The sequence below is a fragment of the Hypanus sabinus genome, chromosome 3, assembly GCF_030144855.1.
Source record: "Hypanus sabinus isolate sHypSab1 chromosome 3, sHypSab1.hap1, whole genome shotgun sequence".
In the NCBI taxonomy this organism is placed as follows: Eukaryota; Metazoa; Chordata; class Chondrichthyes; order Myliobatiformes; family Dasyatidae; genus Hypanus; species Hypanus sabinus.
In genome coordinates, this window is record NC_082708.1 from 5237638 (window position 1) to 5262716 (window position 25079).

The 25079-nt window shown below is 45.7% G+C and overlaps 1 protein-coding gene across 3 annotated transcripts; it reads left to right on the forward strand.

Annotated features, from left to right (window-relative positions):
* Window positions 1–229: 229 nt before the first annotated feature.
* Window positions 230–24910, forward strand: LOC132391002 (interleukin-1 receptor type 2-like). Of its 3 annotated transcripts, none has more exons than XM_059963597.1 (6): window positions 233–820; window positions 17449–17538; window positions 18631–18693; window positions 20291–20423; window positions 22754–22890; window positions 23937–24910. In XM_059963597.1, exons 1-6 carry the CDS (start codon window positions 769–771, stop codon window positions 23984–23986), a joined length of 525 nt encoding a protein of 174 aa, XP_059819580.1. In that variant the 5' UTR covers window positions 233–768; the 3' UTR covers window positions 23987–24910. The 3 variants fall into 3 exon arrangements, with proteins under 3 accessions (XP_059819582.1, XP_059819580.1, XP_059819581.1); XM_059963598.1 differs by lacking the exon at window positions 233–820 and adding an exon at window positions 16772–16902; XM_059963599.1 differs by lacking the exon at window positions 18631–18693 and having other exon boundaries at window positions 230–820.
* Window positions 24911–25079: the final 169 nt, after the last annotated feature.

Below are 25079 nucleotides of genomic sequence, written 5' to 3' on the forward strand. Positions count from 1 at the left end.
CTTGTGGTATCCACTGGATCGGGGGTTGAACCATACTCACACTCACAATTCAGCAGCTTCAGGGGAGGAGGACGAACAGTCAATGTTTCTGGCCAGGACTCTTCATCAGGACCTGAACGGGAAGGTGGGGGAGGGAAAGAAGGAGTACAAGCTGAAGTTGATTGTTGAGACCGGGGGCGGGGGAGGGGGTGTGGGAGGTGATAGGTGGAAAAGGTAAAGGGCTGAGGAAGAGCAAATCTGATAGGAGAGGTCAGTGGACCATGGGAGAAAAGGAAGGGGACCAAAAGGAGGTGAGAAGGGGTGAGGGAGGAATGGGAAAAGAGAGAAAGTGAATAGGGAGAAATTACGTCAAGTTAGAGAAATCAATGACTGAAGGCTCCCCAGAAGGAATACAAGATGCTGCTTCTGCAAGCTGAGGGTGACCTCCTCGTGGCAGTGGAGGAGGCCATCAAAATCAAATTGAAATGGACGGCTACTGGAAAACTGGGGATTGAACAAAACCCTGCTGACTGGAGAGGGGAATAAGATCCCAGTCACTGGCCTGCAAGAGAGAAGAGGAGGAGAGGACAGAGCGGCGGGGGGAGGGGGGGTATTGGTCCCAGCTACACAAGAAACAGACCATTCTCAAAAGGTTTAAACCCATCCTTTTTTACATCACAGGTGTATATAGAGAAAAGGCTGTATTTTTACACTCTCTGATCTTTCGTTTTGCATTACTTGGGCATTAATCATCGGGATCGCGTCCTCTCCTCTCCCTCCAGAGTCGACATGCAGCCAGGTTTTCTCCAGGTGGTAGCTGCAGAGGTGGAGGTGGACACAGGTAAACACCCGGTGTGCATTTCTTTATTTAGAGGTACAGCACAGTAACAGGCTCTTCCAGCCAAATGAACTTGCGCCACCCAGCTACACCCATGTGATCAATTAACCTGTTCGCCCATAGGTCTTTGGAATGTGGGAGGAAACTGGAGCACCCGGAGGAAACCCGCATTGTTTAGGGGAGAATGTGCAAACTCATTACAGGCAATGGCAGGAATTGAACCCAGGTTGCAGCAGCATGGCAGCATAGCACAGCACAGTGCTTTACAGTACCAGCAACCCGGGTTGCATTCCTTCCACTGCCTGTAAGAGGTTCGTGCTTTCTCCCTGCATGGGTTTCCTCCCATTGTCCAAAGATGGATCAGTTGGTAGGTTGTTATTTGGTCATTGTAAATTATCCAGTGATTGGGACAGGATTAACTCGGGGGAGGGGGGTTGCTGGGCAGTGCAGCTTGAGAGGCTGGAAGGGCCTGTTTCGCACAGTATTCCAATAAATAAATAATACATTTCTGACACTGTAATAGTGTTACATTGACCACTAGAATGGGAGCTTTTATGTGTGTGCTGGCAAGGATGTTTCTGAGACAAGAGGGAGGATTGGACTTCACTGGGGGAAGTATCTGCCATGTGGTGTCAATTCAGCTGAATAAAGGAGAGACCAGATCCCCCAGTGAAATAACTTTCCATGCCTTTGGGTTGGGCATGAATGCACACATGGAACAGCCATGGGGCGGTAGATTCCCAAAATCATTCTGCAATCACTCAATGAGATGCCTGTTGTGACTGGATGGACAGAAGCAACCAGACCAGTCAGCTCTTGGAGAATGCACACAAAACACTGGAGGAACTCAGCAGGTTGGGCAGCATCTACTGAGGGAAATAACCAGTCAATGGTTTGGCCCTTAGTTTGAATAAACCCCACTGTGTGCTCTCTTTGGTGTGGAGTTCGCTTTCCTCTTACCTACTGATTTAGGCTGAACACCACGTCTAGTCTTCGTGCATTGACTGGACCTTCGCCATAATCCTCAGGGTTGGTTGGATTAAAGAGCATGCTTTTGGTCAATTAGAATATCAACTTCAACAATTACTTTAATTTTCCCCCTCCCCTCTTCTCCAATTCCCCACTCTGGATGCTCTTCCTCCTAGTGCCCCTCCTTTCCTTTCTCCCATGGTCCACTCTGTCCTATTAGATTCCTTCTTCAGCCCTTTACCTTTTCCACCTATCACCTCCCAGCTTCTCATTTCATCCCCCTATCCATCTGGCTTCACCTTCTAACTTGTCTTCCCCTTCCTTCACCTTTTTATTCTGGCATCTCCCCACTTCCTTTCCAGTCATGGTGAAAGGTCTTGGCCCAAAACATTGACTGTTTATTTCCCTCCACAGCTGGTCCCTGACCTTCTGAGTTCCTCCAGCATTTTGCACGTTGCTGTGCTTTTGGTTTATGCTGGCTGTGGTTTTTTGCATCCCCTCCCCCATGCTCTCTCTCCCGGAGGGAGGGAAGTGAGTACTACCTCTGCTGAAGCACGCTGCAGTGCTCTGGTCCTGTGAAAGAAGCCAGTGCAATTCACATCAATAAACAACGCAGACATTCTGTTGTTGCATTGTGTCTGTCTATGACTAAAGGAACAAAATCCCCAGAGTCTGACAGGAGGGGAGATGCATGGTTTCATCTTGAAGCAAGTCCTTTTGCCCAGACCATATAAATCCCTGAGAGTAGCGAGGCAGAGAGCTTTGGAATCTGGAACGTTACTACACAGTTCAGGCCCTTCGGCCAATAATGTTGTGCTGACCCTTTAATCTACTCTTAAGATCAACCTAACCCTACCCTCCCACATAGTCTTTCACTTTCCTATCATCTACGTGCCCTTCTAAGAATCTGTTAAATGTTCCTAATGTATCTACCTCGATCACCACCCTGGGCTGTATGTTCCACACACCCATCACTCTGTGTAAGAATCCTACCTTTGCCATCCCCGCTATACTTTTCCCCAGTCATCTTAGTATTATGCCCTTTGGTATTAGCCATTTCTGCCCTGGGGTAAAGTCTCTGAACTGACCACTTACATCTTTATCAAGTTACCTCCCATTCTGCTGTGCCTCAGAGAAAAGCCCTTGTTCACTCAGCTTGTTCTCATAAGACATGCTCCCTAATCCAGGAAGCATCCTGGTAAATCTCTTCTACACCCTCTCTAAAGCTTCCACATCCTTTCTATAATGAGGTGACCAGAACTGAACACAGGTCTAACCAGGATTTTATTGAGCTGCAACATTGCCTCGTAGCGCTGGAACTCAATCCCCCGACTATTGAAGGCTGACACACCGAGTACTGTACCTCCCTACCAACTTGCACAGCAACTTTGAGGGATGGTTACTCAAATTCCACCAGCCATTAAAAATAAGACACGGGAGTAGAATTAGGCCATTCAGCACATTAAGCCTGTCCCTTCTTTCCATCGTGGCTGATTTATTATCCCTCTCAACCCCATTTTTCTGTTTTCTCCCCATAACCTTTGACACCCTTACTAATCAAAAACTTATCAAGCTTCAGTGCCTCCCAATGTGATAAACTCTTTTATAAAAAGTGTAATCCATAGAGGAGAAATAGTACAACTCGAGACTGGTGGGGATGGCATGGGGGAGGGTGTGGCTGCTCTGACTGGAGTGACAGACAATTTGGTTCAGAGACGGGAAGTGTAACATCATGTAGTTTTGGATGTGACAAGTAACACGTCCCAAGGATCTGTACTTAGCCTTCAGTGACCTGGATATAAAGCTGATCCTTGACAAAAGAAAGTCATAAGGGACAGGGTTGAAAGATTGGCTTTACTTGTCACAGGTATTGAAACATACAGTGAAATGGATCATTTGCATCAATGACCGTCACAGTCCATGGATGTGCTGGTGTTGCCATGCTTTTGGTACCAACATAGCATGGAATGTGGGAGGGACTCACAGGGGATATACGTAAGTGATATACGATATATACAGACAGAGGTGGGAATTGAACCCAATTGCTGGGACTGTAAAGCATCATGCTAACCGCAATGCTCCGTCTGCTCTAACTTCATCTGCTTGACCATTGACCCACCTTCAACAGTGTGGTCAGAAGATGGGATGTTCCCTAATTACACCATTCTACATCATCTGTGACTTCTTGGACAAGGAACCAGTCTACCTCAAAATACAACTAAAAGAAGGCGATCTCCAGGACTTCACAGAGAGGTGGGAACTAACATTTGTACCGCATGGACAGTATCCAACAATGTCATCCATCTCTCACCCCCCTGACAATCCTTGGCCTTACTATTGCTGGGGCCCACACAGTCAACGCCCCCAGAGTTCCCACTGACCAAGTCAATAGGTTGAGTGAGATACAGCTTTTGTCTTTGGAGCAAGGGATGATGAGAGATGACTTGGTAGGGATGTACAAGGTAATAAGAGAGACGATCTTTCCCAAGGCAGAAATGGCTGATACGAGGAGGCACAATTTTAAGGTATTTGGAGGAAAGTACAGGAGGGGGTATCAGAAGTAGGTTATTACACAGAGTGGTGGGTGCATGGAACATGCTACTAGGGTGGAGGTAAAGACAGTTACGTTAGGGGCATTCAAGAGACTTTTAGATGGTTCCATGGATGATAGAAAAATGGAGGGCTATGTGGAGCTAGATTAATCTTGGAGTAAGTTAAAAGGTGAGCACAACAATCATTGGGCCAAAGGGCCTGTATTGTGCTGTAATTCCATGTTCTATATACGAGTTCTAAAAGCATGGAGAACATCACTACCTGGAAGTTGCCCTCCAAGCTACACATCATACTGATTTTGAATGATACCTTCACCATCACTGGGCCAAAACCTTGGAAATTGCTCCCCAACAGCACCGTGGTTGTCCCCCCCCCCCCCCCCCAGGACTGCAATTGACAGCTCACCACCATCTTCTCAAGGGCAACTAGGGATGAGCAATTAAATGCTGGTTAAGCTGCAAAGCCCCCACCCTTCATGGGTAGGTACATGGATGAGAGAAAATGGCTAGATTGATCTTAGAGTAGGTTGAAGGATCAGCATGATATTGTGGGCCAAAGGGCCTGTATTGTGCTGTACAGTTCATGTTCAATGTCAGAATCAGAATCAGCTTCAACATCACTGGCGTTTGTAGCAATACATAATAATAAAAACTACCTAAATTACAATAAGAAGTATATATTAAAAATTAAATTAAATATGTAGTGCAAAAATAGTGAGGACATGTTCATGGGTTCATTATCCATTCAGAAATCTGATGGTGGAGGAAAAGAAGTTGTTCCTAAGATGGTCTGTGTGCTGTGTGTCACACTGCTTCAGGGGAGCGAACCGTGCGGCCAGTGTCACACTGTGTGTAACAATTGAACATTGTGCTCCGTGTTCAATGTTCTATCTACCTTGTTCTGTGTTCTACGTTCCTTGTTCTGTGCTCTATGTTCTATACGCTAATGTGCTTTTTTATCACTGGGTGAGACTACTGGTGATACTGATGCCTAAGAACTTGAACAGTTGACTATCCCTACAGCAACCCTTGATGAGGACAGGATAAGGACCCTCACCACCCAGGACATGCCCACTTCTCATTGCTACCATCAGAAAGGAGGTACAGGAGCCTGAAGACTCACACTCACTGAGTCAGGAACAGCTTCTTCCCCTCCACCATTAAAATTCTGAATGGACAATGAACCCATGAACACTACCTCACTATTTTACTTACTTTTTGCTCCTTATAAAAGCATTTTCTATTATAATTTACAGTATATTTTTATGTATTGCACCATACTGCTTTCACAACCTATGTCAATGGTAATAAATCTGATTCTAATGAGTTTATTAGACATTACGAAGGCTGAAGCTGTGGTAAGTGACTAATCTCCAATTTCGTATTCCACTTCAAAATTACTGTACGTCAAGGGGAATTCAGAGCTGAGCACAGCACAAGAAGACAAAAAAGGATTCACTATTATATAAGCCTTCATAGTTGCCATAGATCCATCTAATCTACTGTCAAATGCGTACCATAGTCACCTCTCACAGACTGGAATCACTTAGCTTAATGTAGAAGCCGTATATTTAGTGCCAACATCACAGGAAACCCCTGCTGTCATTACCACAAAATTCTCCACGTCCAGCTATTGTTAGACAAGAAGTAAAACACCCAAAAATCAGTTTAGATATGAACATCAATTGTTCTGACTTCTGGTAATATTCCCTCTTCTTCAATTCCCCACTCTGGCATCCTCCTTACTCTTCTTTTTTCCTTTCCTGCCCATTACCTCTCCTGATTTCCCACCTCCTTCCCTTTTTCCCATGGTCCACTCTCCTCTCTTATAGGATTCCTTCTTCTCCACCCACCTGACTTTACCTATCACCTGACCAACACACCACACCAAATTCCTAACGTACGTAAATGTTTATGGCAAATGAGGTCAATCCTTGATCTTTGATGCTGTCATCTTTGTTTTATGGGGACTGGAAAATATTTTATCTTTTCTTTTTAGGTTGTTAGGGAAAAAGCTGCAGATCAGTTTAGTCCAGTACATAATGAATTAGGGTGATTGTTAAGAAGCTGAGACTCCAGTACAGTCTTATCACAAACAAGAGAAAATCTGCAGATGCTGGAAATCTGAGCAACACACAAAATGCTGGAGGGACTCAGCAGGCCAGGCAGCGTCTATGGAAAAAAGTACAGTCGATGTTTCGGGCTGAGAGTCTTGACCCGAAATGTCAACTGTACCTTTTTCCATAGATACTGCCTGACGTGCTGAGTTCCCCCGTCATTTTGTCTGTGTTGTCTAGTGCAGTCCAATCCAGTCTGTGCTGAGTTTGGATGCTTGGCAAGGAACTGTGAAACAGTAACTCCAGTCAGGTGTAGTCTAGTCCAGTCCAGTAAAATTCAGTTTGTACTAAGTCTGGTTAGCTATCATGAGATATTAGTGAATGGTAAAAGGTTTAACTGTGAAACTCATGACCAACTGGGTCATACAAATATCTGACTCAAAGAGGAAAAAATCACTCATGTGACAATCATCATTCCAGATTCTAAATCCCCAATATGTTTCAGAATTTTTAATTTTCAAGGTCAATTGCCCTTGTGATGAAAGTCAGGCATTTCAGGGAAGCGAACACACCTAAGTTACAGGATTCAAGTACATATCCTAGGTACATAACCAGGCAATATCCCTCAAAACCATTCTTATCCGTGCATGTCTTTTAATCCTGTTATCAGCCACTGAATGAGGAAGAATAAATTGGATAGATACATGGATGGGAGAGGTCTGAAGGGTTATGGACTGGATGCAGGTCAATGGGACTAGCAGAATAAAGTTTCAGCACAGACTAGAAGGGCCGAATGGCCTGTTTTCTGTGCTGTAGTGTTCTACAGTTATACTTCCTTTGACAGTTTGTTCTGGAAAGCCACCTCCTTCAGTCACCTCTCACCCCTCTAAGCATCAATTTGCTCAGCCTGTCCTCATAGGACATGGTGCCTAATCCAGGCAGCATCCTGGTAAATCTCCTCTGCACCCTCTCTAATCCAGGCAGCATCCTGGTAAATATCCTCTGCACCCTCTCTAAACCAGGCAGCATCCTGGTAAATCTCCTCTGCACTCTCTCTAAACCAGGCAGCATCCTGGTAAACCTCCTCTTCACCCTCTCTAATCCAGGCAGCATCCTGGTAAATCTCCTCTGCACCCTCTCTAATCCAGGCAGCATCCTGGTGAATCTCCTCTGCACCCTCTCTAATCCAGGCAGCATCCTGGTGAATCTCCTCTGCATCCTCTCTAATCCAGGCAGCATCCTGGTGAATCTCCTCTGCACCCTCTCTAATCCAGGCAGCATCCTGGTAAATCTCCTCTGCACCCTCTCTAATCCAGGCAGCATCCTGGTGAATCTCCTCTGCACCCTCTCTAATCCAGGCAGCATCCTGGTGAATCTCCTCTGCATCCTCTCTAATCCAGGCAGCATCCTGGTGAATCTCCTCTGCACCCTCTCTAATCCAGGCAGCATCCTGGTAAATCTCCTCTGCACCCTCTCTAATCCAGGCAGCGTCCTGGTGAATCTCCTCTGCACCCTCTCTAATCCAGGCAGCATCCTGGTAAATCTCCTCTGTACCCTCTCTAATCCAGGCAGCATCCTGGTAAACCACCTCTTCACCCTCTCTAATCCAGGCAGCATCCTGGTGAATCTCCTCTGCACCCTCTCTAAACCAGGCAGCATCCTGGTGAATCTCCTCTGCACCCTCTCTAATCCAGGCAGCATCCTGGTAAATCTCCTCCGCACCCTCTCTAATCCAGGCAGCATCCTGGTGAATCTCCTCTGCACCCTCTCTAATCCAGGCAGCGTCCTGGTGAATCTCCTCTGCACCCTCTCCAATCCAGACAGCGTCCTGGTGAATCTCCTCTGCACCCTCTCTAATCCAGGCAGCATCCTGGTGAATCTCCTCTGCACCCTCTCTAATCCAGGCAGCATCCTGGTGAATCTCCTCTGCACCCTCTCTAATCCAGGCAGCATCCTGATGAATCTCCTCTGCACCCTCTCTAATCCAGGCAGCATCCTGGTGAATCTGCTCTGCACCTTCTCTGATCCAGGCAGCATCCTGGTAAATCTCCTCTGTACCCGCTCTAATCCAGGCAGCACCCTGGTGAATCTCCTCTACACCCGCTCTAGTCCAGGCAGCATCCTGGTGAATCTCCTCTGTACCGGCTCTAATCCAGGCAGCACCCTGGTGAATCTCCTCTACACCCGCTCTAGTCCAGGCAGCATCCTGGTAAATTGAGATAATTGAGATATCTTCTGGGGAAGAGATGACCCATAAGAAATGGATAGCTCATCCTTTCCTTCATTAGGGGTTTAAAGTGATTTGGTCTGTCGCTAAAGATACTAGCATATTTCAGCAGATGTGTGCTGGAGAGCATTCTAACTGGCCGAATCACCGTCTGGTATGGAGGGGCAACTGCTTCAAGATGGCAGCGCAACGCAGTTTGCAGCAGCCTGTCCGGAGATGATATCTGTTATTTGTCAAGCGGGGTGCCGTGCACAATCCTAATCTGATAAAAAACAGACGTGGGAACACGGAGGAACATCTGGAAATCTCCAGGAAGACCTTCTTCATTGCTGCTGCTGCTGTGAGGTCCGGGACTCTGCTGGGAAGAACAGGCCCCCAGTCCTCGGGGTCGCGTTGCCGATGGCCATTGGCGGGGGCGGCGTCGTGCGCTCGGCAGCAGATTGTACTCAGAGAAGCTGAGCCGGAGGTTCGACGGACTGCGGTCGGGGTGCTTTCACTGTGTGCTGCGTCTGCGAGGCTGAGTCGGGCGGTGCCGTGGAAGTCCATAGCGGGGGTATTCCCTTCTGCCGCCGGCACGGGATGACGGGACCTGAGGACTTGTGGAAACTGTGTGGTGGTTTCTTTCGAACTTATAGTCTTTTAACATCTTTGGACTTTTTACTGTGCCCATGGTCTTTTTTTTATCAATTAGGGTATTGTTTGCATTGTTGTAACTATGTGATTTTGTGTGGGTCTTGTAGCTTTAGTTTGTGGCTTGTTGAGAGGTAGAGTTGGTCTCCTGACTTGGTGTGTCTGGGCAGTCTTGTTTTGTCTGGTGGATTTGGAGATCCTTTCTGGGGAATGTGATAAGATGGTAGTGCGATGTTAATACGCAGCAGCCTCTCCGGACTCCGGATTGGGGATTGCCAAACGTTACGTGGATTTTCTGGTGTAGTCTGTTTTGTCATGTGCTTTTGTGATATCATTCTGGAGGATCATTGTTTCATTTTTTAACTGCATTGCAGTTGTGGTTTCTAAATGACAAACCAAAATTCAATTCAATTCAAAACAACAAATTTCACAACATACGCCTGTGATAATAACCCTGATTCCAATTCTGGAAATGGACAAGTAACACCAAGACCTGACACCTGAACCTGAGTGAGTCTGCCCCCTTGTGGGAAAGTTTGCTCCAGTGGTTGGGGGAGGTTTAAATTGGATTGTCAGGGGGATGGAAGCTAGAGGGATGGGTCAGAGGACAGAGCAGTTCTATACAATGTGAGGAAGCTATAGACAATAGAAACTGTGAGGAAGGACAGGCAGTGCAAAGTGCTGCCAGTTGATGGGTTTTCTTTAATTTCAAGATTAAAAATCGTGTAATGTCATTTCCTGTACACAAGTATAATGGAGAACAAGATAATTGTTACTCTGGATCTAATGCAGCCCAAAAAAACCAGAATAAAAATAAAACAGCACAAAAGATATAAAAACATAAGACCGCTTATATATGATCGTATGTCCATAAAGTGACGGCACAGGAGTGTCTACATAAGGTGATTCTGGCAGGAAATGATAAAGTAGTGGTGCTTGGGGGTGTGGAGGGATGGGTTAGTGGGTGGAGATGTTGATCAGCCTCACTGCTTGGGGAAAGTAACTGTTGTTGAGTCTGGTGGTCCTGGCATGGACGCTACGTATTTTCCTCCCTGATGGGAGTGGGACAAACAGTCTGTGAGCAGGGTGGGTGGGATCCTTCATGATGGTACTGGCCCTTTTCAGGCACTGTTCTGTAAATATGTCCTTGATGACGGGTAGGCTGGACAGTTTTGGCTACCCGTTGTAGAATCTTCCTATCCGCCGTGGTGCAGTTTCCGTACCGTACAGTGACACAGCTTGATAGGGTGCCCCCTACTGTACACCTGTAGAAGGGCATGAATATGGATGTGCATAATGTGAGAAGTATTAAGATTAGAAGTGATGAATTGAAAGCTAATTTTCCAAATTGACTACCCATCTATCTCCCCGATTATCATAACATTGCCCTTTGGTCACACCTTTTCTATTTCCTGTTGTAATCTGTAGTCCACATCCCAGCTACTGTTGGGCTGGGAGTATATAACTGCCATCAGGGTTCTTTTACCCTTGCAGTTTCTTAACTCAACCCACAATGACTCAACATCTTCTGATCCTATGTCACTTCTTCCTACTGATTTGATTCCATTTCTTACCAGCAGAGCCACCCCACCCCTCTGTCTACTCTCCTATCCCTCTGATACAGTGTGTAACCTTGGAGATATGGCTTCCAACTACAACATCCTTCAGTCATGATTCAGTGATGACAACTGCCCTAATATTGATTGGCACCTCCTTTGTGCAAAATGTTTAGATGTGGTGGAATTTGCATGGTGTGTCCAGGAAGGTTGACCGGAGGAGAGGCCATACTCAATCTGGCGCTCAGTAATGAACCTGCTCAAGTGACTGATATCTCGATGAGCGAATACTTCAGAGACAGTGATCACAACTCACTTGTATGGACAAGGTTGGGAGCAGATGGTTCAAAGGAGTATTTTAACTGGGGAAGGGCTAATTATAATGGTATTTATTGGCCATTTCTCTGTGGGCAGATTGGGAGACAGAATGCCCCCCTCTGTTGCGCATCTATTTCAGACTTTATCATGCAGGAAATGCGTTCCAGCTCACTGAACTTCCTTCTGCATTACTCTGAACTTGGGTGGGAGCACAGGGCTGATGATACTGCTACAGACAGGAATGTGCAGAGTCTTGAGGTTCATAGGTTAAGAGGAGGAAACATCTGCACCTGCCCCACTGAACTTGTATCCACAAACCTCAACTCCATTTTATTGCCCTTGGTTCAGTCCCTTCCCACCTACATCTGCGACACTACACCTGTTCTCAGTCTGTTCCCTGGTCCTGACCAACTCATTTTCATGATGGACGCCCAGTTCCAATACTTTTCTTTATGTACAAGATTATGAGTAAACAGGGTTGAAATCTCTAATACCAGAGGGTATACATTTAGGATGAGAGAGGGTAATTTCAAAGGAGATATAAGGGGCAAGTTTTTTCACACAGAGAGTGCTGCCTGGGGTGGCAAGTTCAGGTGTGGCCTTGGGCACCCACATGGCCCCCAGCTCTGCCTGCCTTTTCATCGTCTGCCAGAAAAAGTCCATGTTCTAAGCTTCCACCAGGTCCAGATGAAGGGGCTCGTCCCAAAATGTTGAGTGTTTATTCCCTTGCATAGATGCTGCCTGACCTGATGAGTTTGTGATATTTTTAAACAACTTGGATGAGGAAATGGAAGGGTGGGCTAGTAAATGTGTAGATGGCATAAAGGATGTTGGCGTTAGAAACATAGAAAACCTACAGTACAATACAGGCCCTTTGGCCCACAAAGCTGTGTTGAACATGTCCCTACCTTAGAACCACCTAGATTTTACCCATAGCCCTCTATTTTTCTAAGTCCCATGTAGCCATCCAGGAGTCTCTTAAAAGACCCTATCGTATCCACCTCCACCACTGCCGCCAACAGCCCATTCTATGCACTCACCACTCTCTGCATAAACAACTTACCTCTGACATCTTCTCTGTACCTACTTCGAAGCACCTTAAAACTGTGCCCTCTTGTGTTAGCCATTTCAGCCCTGGGATAAAGCCTCTGACTATCCACAGAGTTGTGGGTCGTAGGTTACACCGGGACATTGACAGGATGCAGCACTGGGCTGAGAAGAAGCAGATGGAGTTCAACCCAACCCAGAAAAGTGTGAAGTGATTCACATGGGAAGGTCGAACTTGAAGGGTTAATGACAGGAGTCTTAACAGTGTGGAGGAACAGAGGGATCTACAAGTTGCTCCGGGGTAAATTACTAACAACCAGACATCAGTACAAAAAAAACAAGAGAAAAAACAGTGGGAGAACTCATTATTGAATTGAATTGACTTTATTACTTACTTCCATCACATACATGAGGAGTAAAAATGTTCACGTCATGTCTCCGTTCAAATGTGCAATTCTGGTAATTTGTAATAAATAGTATGTACAACAGGACAGTCAGTATAACATAGAAATACAGTTGCATTGGCATGAATTAATCAGTCTGCTGGCGTGGTGGAAGAAGCTGTCCCAGAGCCTGTTGGTCCTGGCTTTTATGCTGCGGTACCGTTTCCCGGATGGTAGCAGCTGGGATAGATTGTGGTTGGGGTGACTCAGGTCCCCAATGATCCATAGGGACTTTTTAATACCTGTCTTTGTAAATGTCCAGAATAGCGAGGTTAACATCTACATATTTGCTGGGTATGTGGGTGTTAAAAAAGGAAGTTTACTGAACTATAAAAAGCCACAGACACATCCAGCATAAACAGAGCAAATCTCCGAAACATAAAGTGACTGTAATCCACCGACAAGCAATTTCATCAAGAACCCTCAGACTGGTGAGATTTCATTTATCTTTGTTGTTTGACTGAGAAATAGAGTGTAAAGCAAGCAAATGTTTAAGTTTTATGAACTAAAATCTGAAATAACAAAGGACTTTGATAGATACAGTTTTATGAGGATAGGCTGAGTGAGCTAGAGCAGTGGATGATAGCAACACACACAAAGTGCTGGAGGAGCTCAGCAGGTCAGGCAGCATCTATGGGGAAAAAGCACAGTCGACGTTTCAGGCCAAAACTCTTCAGCAGGACTCAGCATCAGTATCTATAGATTTTTGCTTGTTTGTGGGTCCTGCCAAAGGGTTTTGGCCCGAAACATCGACTGTGCATTTTTCCCCATAGATGCTGCCTGACCTGCTGAGTTCCTCCAGCATTTTGTGTGTTTTGCTCAGATTTCCAGCGTCTGCAGATTTTCTCATTTGTGTGTGGATGATGGCATTTCACAAGGTGCCTGCACATGAGGCGGCTGAAGAAATTAAGAGCCAATCATTTAAAGGAAAGATACCAGCAAGGATAAAGTAGTGGCTGATTGGCAGGAGGCAAATGATGGAAATAAAGGGAGCCTTTTCTGTTTGGCTGTTAGTGTCTAGTGGTATTCCACAGATATTCTTTTTATGTTATGTGTTAATGGCTTGGATAACAAAATTGATGGCTTTGTTGTAAAGTTTGTGGACAATAAGAAGATATTGAGGGGAAGGTAATTTTGAGAAAGTAGAGAGGCTACAGAAGGATTTAGACAGACTAGGAGAATGGGCAAAGAAGTGGCAGATGGAATACAGTGTCAGGAAGCGAGCAGTGGATGCCAGCAACACACACAGAATGCTGGAGGAACTCAGCAGGTCAGGCAGCATCTGTGGAGAAAAGCACAGTTGATGTTTCAGGTCAAAACCCTTCGGCAGGACTCAGCACCAGTATGGATTCTACCAAAGTTCATTTCTTCTACCAAAGTCATGCACTTTGGTAGAAGAAATAAAAGGGGTGACTATTTCTTAAATGGAGATAAAATTCAAATATCTGAGGTGCAAATGGATTTGGGAGTCTTTGTGCAGGATTCCCTAAAGATTAATTTGCAGGTTGACTGTGTATTGTGAGGAAGGCAAATACAACGTTAGCATTCGTTTCGCGAGGACGAGAATTATAAAAGTAAGGATGCAATGTTGAGGTTTTATAAAGCACTGGTGAGGCCTGACTTGGAGTGTGAGCAGTTTTGGATCCCTGATCATTGAAAGGATGTGCTGAAACTGGAGAAGGTTTGAAGGAGGTTCTCAAAAATGATTCTGGGATTGAATGGCTTGTCATATGAGGAATGTCTGATGGATCTGGACCTGTACTCACTGGAATTTAGAAGAATGAAGGGGCGACCTTGATAGAGTGGATATGAAGAAGGTGATTCCTGTGGTGGGAGTGTAAGACCAGAGTACACAGCCTCAGAATAGAGGAGCGTCCTTTTAGAACAGAGATGAGGAGGAATTTCTTTAGCCAGAGAGTGGTGACTCTGGAATTCTTTCCCAAGGCAGCTGTGGAGGTCGGTCTTTTGGGATACAGGAAGAAGGCGGAAGATTGGGGCTGAGGGGGGAGAATTGGATCAGCCGTGATGGAGCAGATTTGATGGGCCAAATAGCCTCATTCTCCTCATATCTTATGGTCTCTTTGATGATGAGAGGTGACTTGATAGAGGGGTACAAGATGATAAGGGGCATCGATCGAGTAGAGAGCCACAGGCTTTTTCCCAGGATGCAAATGGCTACTATGAGGAGGCATGATTTTAAGGTGATGGGAGAAAAGTATAGGAGATGTCAGAGGTAAAATTTTTACACAGGGAACAGTGGATGCAAGGAACACAGTGGTAGAGGGAACGTTGGATCTGGTGATCTTGATGCAGAGATGTCAGGGAATGTAGAACATAGAATGACCCAAACAGAAAGCAGCAGGGAGCACTCAGCGGTGAGTGATAACTTAAATAACGAACTGCAGAACACGAGCCATGAGGGGCCACAACACCAGAATGAATGGATACTTAGCACGACAAGGGAACAAGATAATTGAAGGCTAGAACCAATTGGTTGAGCCAACTGGTTCGATGGGTGAACAAGGACAGTGGGTGAGAGCTGGGTTTAAATAGGCTGCAGGTGATGAGTTGAAAATGAGTAGAAGGAGAATCCCGTTACCTGGGTGGAGACTGGAAGGAGCCTGGATGCACAGGACTGATACTCAGACAGAACTTGTCATACATAATTGCATTGAGGTAGCACAAAGTAAAAGAATAACAGAATGCGGAATAAAAGTGTTACAGTTACAGAGAAAGGGCAGCGCAGGCAGACAATAAGGTGCAAGGCCATAATTAAGTTGATTGTGAGGTCAAGACTCATGTCTTATCGTCCTTGGTTAACTGTTTAAGAGACTGATAACAGTGGGGTAGAAGCTGTCCTGAGCCTGGTGGGACGTGCTTTCAGGCTTTTGTATCTTCTGCCCTATAGGAGGGAGGAGAAGAGAGGATGCCCAGGGTGGGTGGGCTCTTTGATAATGTTGCACCTTTACTGAGACAGCAAGACGTGTAGATGGAGTTTATGGAGGGGTGGCTGGTTCCTGTGATGTGCTGAGCTGTGTCCACAACTCTGCAGTTTGCCATGGTGACGTGCAGAGTAGTTACTGTGCTGACTGCTGCACCTGGATATGGGACAAGATCTGAATCTCACTGGTATCTATCAGATAGATGGATAGAACGGACATGGAGAGGATGTTTCCTATAGCGCCTTGTCTCCATAACCTTTGATACCCCTGACTAACCAAGAACCTATCAGTCTCACTTTAAATATACCCATTGACTTGTCCCCAAAGCCATCTAATGGGAATGAATTCCACAGATTCACCACCCTCTGGCTAAAGAAATCCCTCCTCATCTCTGTTCTAAATGGACATACCTTAACTCTGAGGTTGTGTCCTCCCCTACTATAGGAAACATCCTCTCCACATCCACTCTATCAAGGTCTTCCAATATTCAATGGGTTTCCGTGAGATTCCTCGCTCATTCTTCTAAACTCCAGTGAGTACAGGCCCAGAGACATCAAATTCTCTTCTGATCTCTGGTGTGGAGAAATCAGTCACACTCATGTTGATAAGAGGCATAGATTGAGAGGACAGCCAGGGACTTTCCCAATGGCAGAAATGGCTAATAGAGGAGGGATAATTTTATGGTGACTGGAGGAGAGCAGAGGGGGATGTCGAGGTAGCTTTTCTACAAAGAGGAGGTGAGTGTGTGGAACACACTTGCCAGGGGTCGTGGTAGGAGAAATGTTGGATCTGGTGATATTGACCCAGAGTTTCTTCGGAGGTCAAGAATGAGGCTTAAAACTTGATGATTACAGCGAGAACAAAGAACGAACAAATAAAAAGTTGTTGTAATCATCTCATTCTCAGACTGGAGATAACAGCACTCCAGAGATAACAATTAACCCACTAAATGGTGTGACACCTGCTGAAAGCTTCTAAAAAATACAGTTCAGTTACTGGAATATTTACAGAACAATTGCACACATATAGGCAATTACAGAAAAATTATCAGCAAGCATAGTGACATTAAACTACAAGGACAAGACTAGAAAAATAATAACTCTACTCAATTTTTGAGTGAAGTTTCTTGATGTATTAGAAAATAACAATTCATCTGTGGTGAACTATGTGCCTGTCGGGACACGCCCCTGCTGACTGCTCCTGTGGCTCCTCCCACAGGCCCATGTATAAAGGAGACCTGCAGCCTGAAGCTCGGCCTCAGTCTCCAAGACCTTGTATGATAGACACTCACTCCTGGTTCCTTCTTCCAGTCAATAAAAGCCGATATCTCGCCTACGTCTCAGTGTGAGTTATTGATGGTGCATCATCATCCTCTTCCAACAGAATGTTTGAGACTCTTGGATAGGCACGTGGATGCTAGAAAAATGGAGAACTATGTGGGAAGGAAGGGTTAGATTGATGTCGGAGAGGTTGTATGGTTGGCACAACATTGTGGGCCGAACAGTCTGTTCTGTGCTGTGCTGTTCTGTGTTCTGTTGTTGCCGCCAACAAAACAACTAAGATTACTGGGCCCAGAACACACGCATTCTTCAGTTCAAAGATCTCCCTTGTCTGTGTTTAACTCCAAACTGCCACCGTTGCCCTCACCTGGATGTTGCCTTTAACCCTTGCCTAACCACAACTCCTAGATTTCTATGACCCTCCTGGGCACTCCTCCAGTACAGACAGCTCCTTCGAGCAGGGTGGTGAGCAGTTCTCCAGCTGTGACTGCAAAGCAGACTGGGCCATACTCTGCTGGACTTCTCTATGTTCTGTGCTCGAAGAGTTTTAACTGTGGTGAATGTTTAACAGGAGTGTTGTAACTGACGGTGTACTGTTTCCTGCTATCAGGTTTCAACATGCATTTCTGCATCAGCTTGACTTTAATTTTGCTCCACTGCCTCACTGCGGTTATGCCAAAGGACAGGAATAAAGACCAAGGTAGGTGCAGAATGAGGGAACCGTTCTGAGTTCAGAGCAGCGCTGCAAACACTCAGCGGGTCGGGCAGAAGGTTAACAGGGTTAGTGTTTCAGGCCCACGGCTGTTGCGTGGAACAGAAACCATCCAAGAAGCGGCCCCACAGCAGCATGATGCAATTACGGTTTCCTCCAGGCTCTCCATTTTCCCCCCACAGTCCAACAACATATCAGTTAGTGGATAATTGGTCATTTTAAATTGTCCTGTGATTAGGCTGCGGTTAAATAGGTGGATGCTGGGACGTGCAGCTTGTTGGGCTGGAAAGGGCCTGTTCCACACTGTAGTTCTAAACAAATTTGCTCCCTCATGCCCCTCCTGTCTCCCGGGAAGCTGATGGCAGACCCTGTACCCCATTTCCCCCAATTATTCTGCTGCTAAATCACTGCTCCAGAGATTCGGGTTTGAATCTGACTTCCTGCACTGTCTGTGTGGAGTTTGCATGTTCTCCCTGAAAGTTCAAAGTAAATTTATTGTCAAAATACATACATGTCGCCATTTACAACCTTGATATATGTCTTCTTGTGCACCTTCATACTCAGTAAGTCCAAGAAACAATGACAAACCATACCCAACAGAACAAACAGTTTGCAAAAGACAACAAACTGTACAAATACAAAAAATAAAGGAAAAAAAGAAATAATTATAATATATAATATAATTATAAATATAATATATAAGCAATAAATATCAAGAATATGAGATAAAAAGTCCTTGAAAGACAGTCCATATGTTGTGGGAACAGTTCGGTGATGGGGTGTGAAGTTGTGAAGTTAAGAGTCTGATGGTTGAGGGGGTAATAGCTGTTCCTGAACCTGCTGGTGTGGGTCTGGAGGCTCCTGTTCCTCCTTCCTGATGGCAGCAGTGAGAAGAGAGCATGGCCTGAGTGGTGGCAGGTTTCCCTGGCCAATTTGTCCATTGAGCCCATTCCCTCTGGCCCATGTCACTCTCACCCTTTCCTGTCTGTGTGTCTAAGACCAGGGTGGGATCTGAGGGGGAGTTCTTCAATCCCAAGTTCTCCTTGGGCACCTCTAACCTAACTGGTTCTGTGCCTGCAGGGTCTAAAAGGATCAGCCCATTTATTATTGCACCTTTGACAGGAACGCTTACTGCCAAGATTGGTAAGTATATCAGTCTCCAGCTCTTGTTTCTCTCTGGCCACTAGCTGGAGCTTCCCTTTGTGTGTATCATTTGTATTGAAGGACTTTGCAGAGAGAGCTGCGCTTCCTCCGTACTGACCTGGATCAGGCTTAAAAATTCAAGATCATTTAGTGCCATTTCCAGTCATCATCATTATGTGCCGAGTCATATGACATGGGCAATCACATTCTTTCCATCACCATGATTGTTTTTGGCAAATTTTTCTACTGAAGTGGTTTGCCATTGCCTTCTTCTGGGCAGTGTCTTTACAAGACGGGTGACCCCAGCCATTATCAATACTCTTCAGAGATTGCCTGCCTGGGGTCAGTGATCACATAACCAGGACTTGTGATATGCACTGGCTCCCCACACGACCATCACCACCTGCTCCCGTGGGTTCACATGACCCTGGGTGGGGGGTTAAGCGGGTGCTGTACCTTGCCCAAGGTGACAGCAGGCTGGTGAAGGGAAGGAGTGTCCTACACCACCTTTGGTAGAGATGGAACTCCACCCTGACACCCACATTTCCAGTACGCAGATATAAAGTGGAACAAAGTGATCGTTACTCCGGATCCGATGCAGCACAAAAAAACACAACAAGATAAAGAACACAATAATAAAAAACACAATAAATGTAAATACATAAGACAGCTTATGTACACATGAGGAGAAATGTCCATAAAGTAACACTGGGCACAGGAGTGTCTGTACACAAGGCGATTCTGACAGGAAATGATAAAGTAGTGGGGGTTGGGGGTGTGGAGGGGTAGGTTAGTGGGTGGAGATGTTGATCAGCCTCACTGCTCGGGGAGAGTAACTGTTTTTGAGTCTGGTTGTCCTGGTGCGGATGCTACGTAGCCTCCTCCCTGATAGGAGTGGGACAAACAGTCCATGGGCAGGTTTGGTGGGATCCTTCATGATCCTGCCCTTTTCCTGCACCTTTCTGTATATACATTATGTCCTTGATGGTGGGTAGGCTGGTGCTGGTGATGCGTTGGGCAGTTTTGACTACCGTTGTAGAGGCTTCCTGTCTGTCACAGTGCAGTTTCTGTACTTCATCACTTCAGTGATGCAGCTTGTTGGGATGCTCTCTACTGTGCGTCTGTAGAATGACATGAGTATAGATGTCAACAGTCCAGCTCTCTCATAAAGTAAAGGCGTTGTGGAGCCTTCCCGATCCCGGTAGGATGTTTCCTGAGACCTTTGATGTGCGCTCCCAGGACTTTGAAACTGCTGTGTCATCGAGCAAAGGCAGGCATGAGCAGTGCAAATTCTTCTGAAGTCAATAATTGTGTTGACATCACCACCCTCTAGCAAAAGAACTTCCTCCCTTGTAAAACCCTAACACCTAGGAGCAGAATTATGCTATTTGGCCAATCGACTCAGCTGTGTCATTCCATCATGGCTGATTTATTATCCCTCTCAACCCCAGGCAGGAGAATGGGCTTGACAGGGATGATAAATCGGACATGAAGCCTGTTCTAAATTGATGCCCCTCTATTCTGAAGCTGTGCTTTCTGGTCCTCGTGGAGGAGTGGTTGCCACCCCAGGACAGTGACCAATGTTCTTTCTTCGTAGGGGAGCCTCTGGAGCTGCCGTGTAAAGCCAATATTGGGAGATGGAAACGCTTCACCATCATATACTGGCTGGCAAACAACCAGTTTATTGAGGACAGGTACACAGATGGCAGAGTGACAGAAGGAAAGGAAAGGTGAGTTACTGGTGCCTAACACCAGAACAAGAATTCACAAACGCAAGAGATGCTGGAAATCCAGAGCCATCCACACAAAATGCTGGAGGAACTCAGCTGGTCAGGCAGCATCAATGGAAAAGACCCATCATCAGGCCTGGAAAGGAAGAGGACAGAGACAGTGAGGGGAGGGGGGAATGAAGTAAGAGCTGGGAGAGGTAAAAGGGCTAGAGAAGAAGGAATCTGATAGGAGACAAGAGTGTACCCTGGGAGAAGGGGGAAGAGGAGGGGAACCAGAGGGAGGTGATGGGCAAATGAGAAGAAGAAAAGGGATGAGAAGGGAACCACAATGGAGAATGGAAAGAGAGAGGAGAGGGGTTGGGTTGTAATTAGCGGAAGTTGCATAAATTGATGTTCGGGTTGGAGGCTGCATGAAGTGTTGCTCCTCCGACCTGAGAGTGGCAGCAGAGGTGGCCTTGGACCAGCACGTTGGAATGGGAATAGGAAGTTGAATGAAATCCTGCCTTTTGTGGTGGACGTAGTGAAGGTGGAAATTCAGCTGTTTTTGGTAGAACCGCTCTGACTGTTCCCTTATCACTGGCTCAGTGCTTCAAGTGTTTTCAGAAGGTGGCCTCTTGGGGCATGAGTGACATCCCTCAAGCCCCAAGGTATTATTCATAAAATGTTGCAGCTCTATAAAACCTAGTTAGACCACACTTGGAGTATCGTGTTCAGTTCGGGTCACCTCTTTATAAGACAGATGTGCAAACTTTAGAGTGGGCACGGAGGAGATTTACCAGGATGCTGCCTGGATTCGAGAGCGTGACTTATGAGGATAGGTTGAGTGAACTAGAACTTTTGTCTTTGGAGTGAAGGAGGATGTGATACGACCTGATGAAGGTATACAAGATGTTAAGAGACATAGAGTGAGTGGACAGCCAGAAACTTTTGCCAGGGTGGAAATGGCTAATTTGAGGGAGCACAATTTTAAGGTGATTGGAGGAAAGTATTGGGAGGAACGTCAGAGGTCGATTTTGGATGATAGGAAAACCAGGGGCAACCATATAGAAGCTTTTAAAATTAAGCGAAACATAGATAAGGTGGATGAGAACAGTCTTTTTTCCAGGGTAGGGGAGTCCAAGGCTAGGAGGCATAGATTTAGGTTGAAGGAGGTAAGATTTAAAGGGACCTGAGGGGAAATATTTCCATCCAGAGAGTGGCGAGTCTGTGGAAGAAGCTGCCAGAGGAAGTGATTGAGGCAGGTACAATAGTGTCATTTAAAAAGCTCTTGGATAGGTACATGGAGGGCTGGGTCTTTGAAGGATATGGGTCAAATGTGGGAAATTGGGACAAGGTGGGGTGGGGGGTACTGTGTTCAGCATTGACTGGGCTAAAGGGTCTCTGTTGACATTGTGTTTCTCTGTGAATGGAACTGTGGTCTCCAGGCACCTGAAGGAGGTATGACATGTGAGAAAAGAATCGCCATAGCAGCACAGAGGAGACCATTTGGCCCATCATGTTCTGCCTGTCAAAGAGGTGGTGGGACAGAGATTGGAAGTTCTTATGCTGTTAAAGCCCACGACCAGGAAAGAAGATTGTGAATTCAACAGCAGCGCGTACTGTACACAACACTCGGGGATCTCAGCAGATCAGGCAGTATCTATGGAGAGGAATAAACAGTCGATGTTCAGGTCCACGGACCTTCATGCCTCTGCATCGATGCTCCCTGACCTGCTGAGTTCCTCCAGTGTTTGTGTGTGCTGCTCTGGATTTCCAGCATCTGTAGAATCTCTTGTGTTTTTGAGAATTCAGAGGTCCTAGTTGGGCACCATCCTCACACAGTAACGTTCTCTCTGTTTGCAGCTCTCTGTTAGCTTTACTTGTCACTCGTACATTGAAATATCGAAATGTACAGTGAAGTGTGTTGTTGGCGTAAATGACCAACATGGTCTGAGGTTACGCTGGGGGCAGCCCATGAGTGTTGCCATGGCCCTAGTGCCAACATAGCATGGCCACAACTTATTGACACTAACCGTACATCCTTGCAAGCTGCGAGGAAACTGCAGCACCCAGAGGGATCCTTCGCCGTTACATGGAGAACGTACAAACTCCTTACAGACCACAGAGGGTGCTGAACCCTGATGGTCCTGGTGAAGGGTCTCGGCCCAAAGCGCCAATTGTTTATTCACCTCCATAGATGCTGCCTGACCTGCTGAGTTCCTCCAGCAGCTTGCGTGCGTTGCATTGAACCCAGAGTTTCTGATTTCTGACACTGTAGAGCATTACACTGACTGTTCTGATACCACGCCACACTTGTCTGATGTTCAGGATTTCTCTTCCTTTACCAACAGAACTCAGACTAAAAATAGAACGACACTTCTCAGGAAGAATCTGATGTTCACACAGACGAAACAGGAAGATTTCAAGGTCACTTTCACGTGTGTGGTGCTGAATCCAGTTGGAACCTTGGTGAAAAACATCACTTTAGGCAAGTCAGCTGATGGGGTGATTTGACTGTAAACCAGGTGGTCCCAAGAGGCCTGGATTCATTCTGTGAACAGATAAACCAAACCCTCACCATTCGGCTCATGTTCTCTCCTCACTACTATCATCGGGTAGGAGGCTCAGGAACAGTTATTACCCCTCAACCATCAGGTCCCACACCACCAGGTTCAGGAACAGTTATTACCCCTCAACCATCAGGTCCCACACCACCAGGTTCAGGAACAGTTATTACCCTCAACCATCAACTCCTGCACTGGAGTGGATAACTTCACTCTCCTCGACTCTGAACTGTTCTACAATCAGAACCAGCATCAATATCACGGGTATATGTTGTGAAATTGTGAAGTAGCAGTACATCGCAAAGTAATAATAACTGTTAATTACACTAAGTATATTTAAGGAAAATTAAATCAAATAAGTAGTACAAAGAGAGGAAAAAAATGAGGTGGTGTTCATGGGTTCAATGTCTATTCAGAAATCTGATGACAGAAGGGAGAAGCTGTTCCTGAAACACTGTGTGTCTTCAGACTCCTGTACCTCATCCACGATGGTAGCAACGAGCAGAGGCCATGTCCTGCTAATGGGGTCCTTCAGAATGACACTGCCCTTTTGAGGCATCACTCCTTGTAGGTGTCCTCGAAGTTGGAGAAGTTAGTGCCTATGATGGAACTGACTGAGTTTACAACTCTCTGTGACTTCTTTCAATCCTGTGCAGTCTTCCCCATACCAGACCCACTTTCAAGGACTGTGTCGTGCCTCTGCCCCCACAGACTGAGGGACCTACCAGAATACTAGACTAATTTTCAAGGTCTCTATAACTCAGATTTATCATTCATTTATTTTTGGATTTGCACAAATTGTCTCATTTGTAATGGGAGAAAGAGGGACACTCAAGGGGATTATGGACAGATTGAGCCAGTGGGCAAGGTGGAAGATGGAGGTACATTGAATAATGATGGAAGGAGTGAGAGATGGGGACAGAATTAATCATGGACAACTGCTGATTCTAAATTTTGTTTTCAAATCTAGTGGACACGATGGAAGTCAGTGGCTCATCCACGTTGAAACCAAATGCATAATCCCAGGAACGATGTGAGGATCCTGCGCTAAACCAAGGCTAAACTCACCTTCGGACAGCTGCACTCTGCATGAAGAGCAATAGCGGAAGTTTCTGGAACTAGTAAACCTCAAGACATCCGTCAACCGTTAACTGTCTTGTGATTGGGCCAGGGTTAAGTCAGTGGCTTGATAGACCTGTTCCTGATTTAACCCTAGCCTAATCACAGGACCTACCAATTTACAATAACCAATTAACCTACCAGGTGTGTCTTTGGACTGTGGGAGGAAGCTGGAGAACGTACAAACTCGTTGCAGGCAGCAGAGGTAATTGAACCCAGGTCACTGGTAAAGTGTTGTACCGTTCCTGCCCAGCTGAGTTCCTGCAGCATTGTGAGTGTGTTGTTCTGATTTGCTTTCAGGTGGAAGGCTGCATTATTCTAACTCTGGGCATCTTGGTTAACAATTCTCTCTCTGCTTTGTGGACCTTGCTCTGTACCTTTTGACTCTTGCTTCCTACATTACAATAGCCTAAACAAACGAGATTCTGCAGATGCTGGTAATTTGTTCCTCCCCCACCAGAGATGCTGCTTGACTTACTGAGTTCCTCCAAGTATTGTGTGTGCGTGCGTTAGTGTGTTACAATAATGTCTATGCTGACTTCTTCAAGAGCACTTTGGGACAGCAGCCTTTATAGAGATAAAGTGTTTCATGACGATGAAACTTATACAATACAAACACGTGATATGTGCAGTCCGACCTGGAGCCTTTATCTTTATCAATTTCTTCCGACATTCGAAAGGCATATGGTTTAGTAGGTTAATTGGTTACTTAGGTTGTAATTGGTGTTACCTTGCTGTATCTCTAAAAAAATATAAAATATTTATGCTGTGATTGTAAATCTAAGATACACACCTGGCGATGTCAATAAAGATTCATTTGCTTCACCAAGAGATTTATTTTCTTGCAGGCGTTCCCAATAGAATCAGTGAAAGACAACACAAAGACTGACTAGTGTGCAAAAGACTACAAACTGATCAAATAAAAACAGGAAAAATAATAAATAAATCAGCAATAAATATTGAGAACATGAGATGAAGAGTCCTTGAAAGTGAG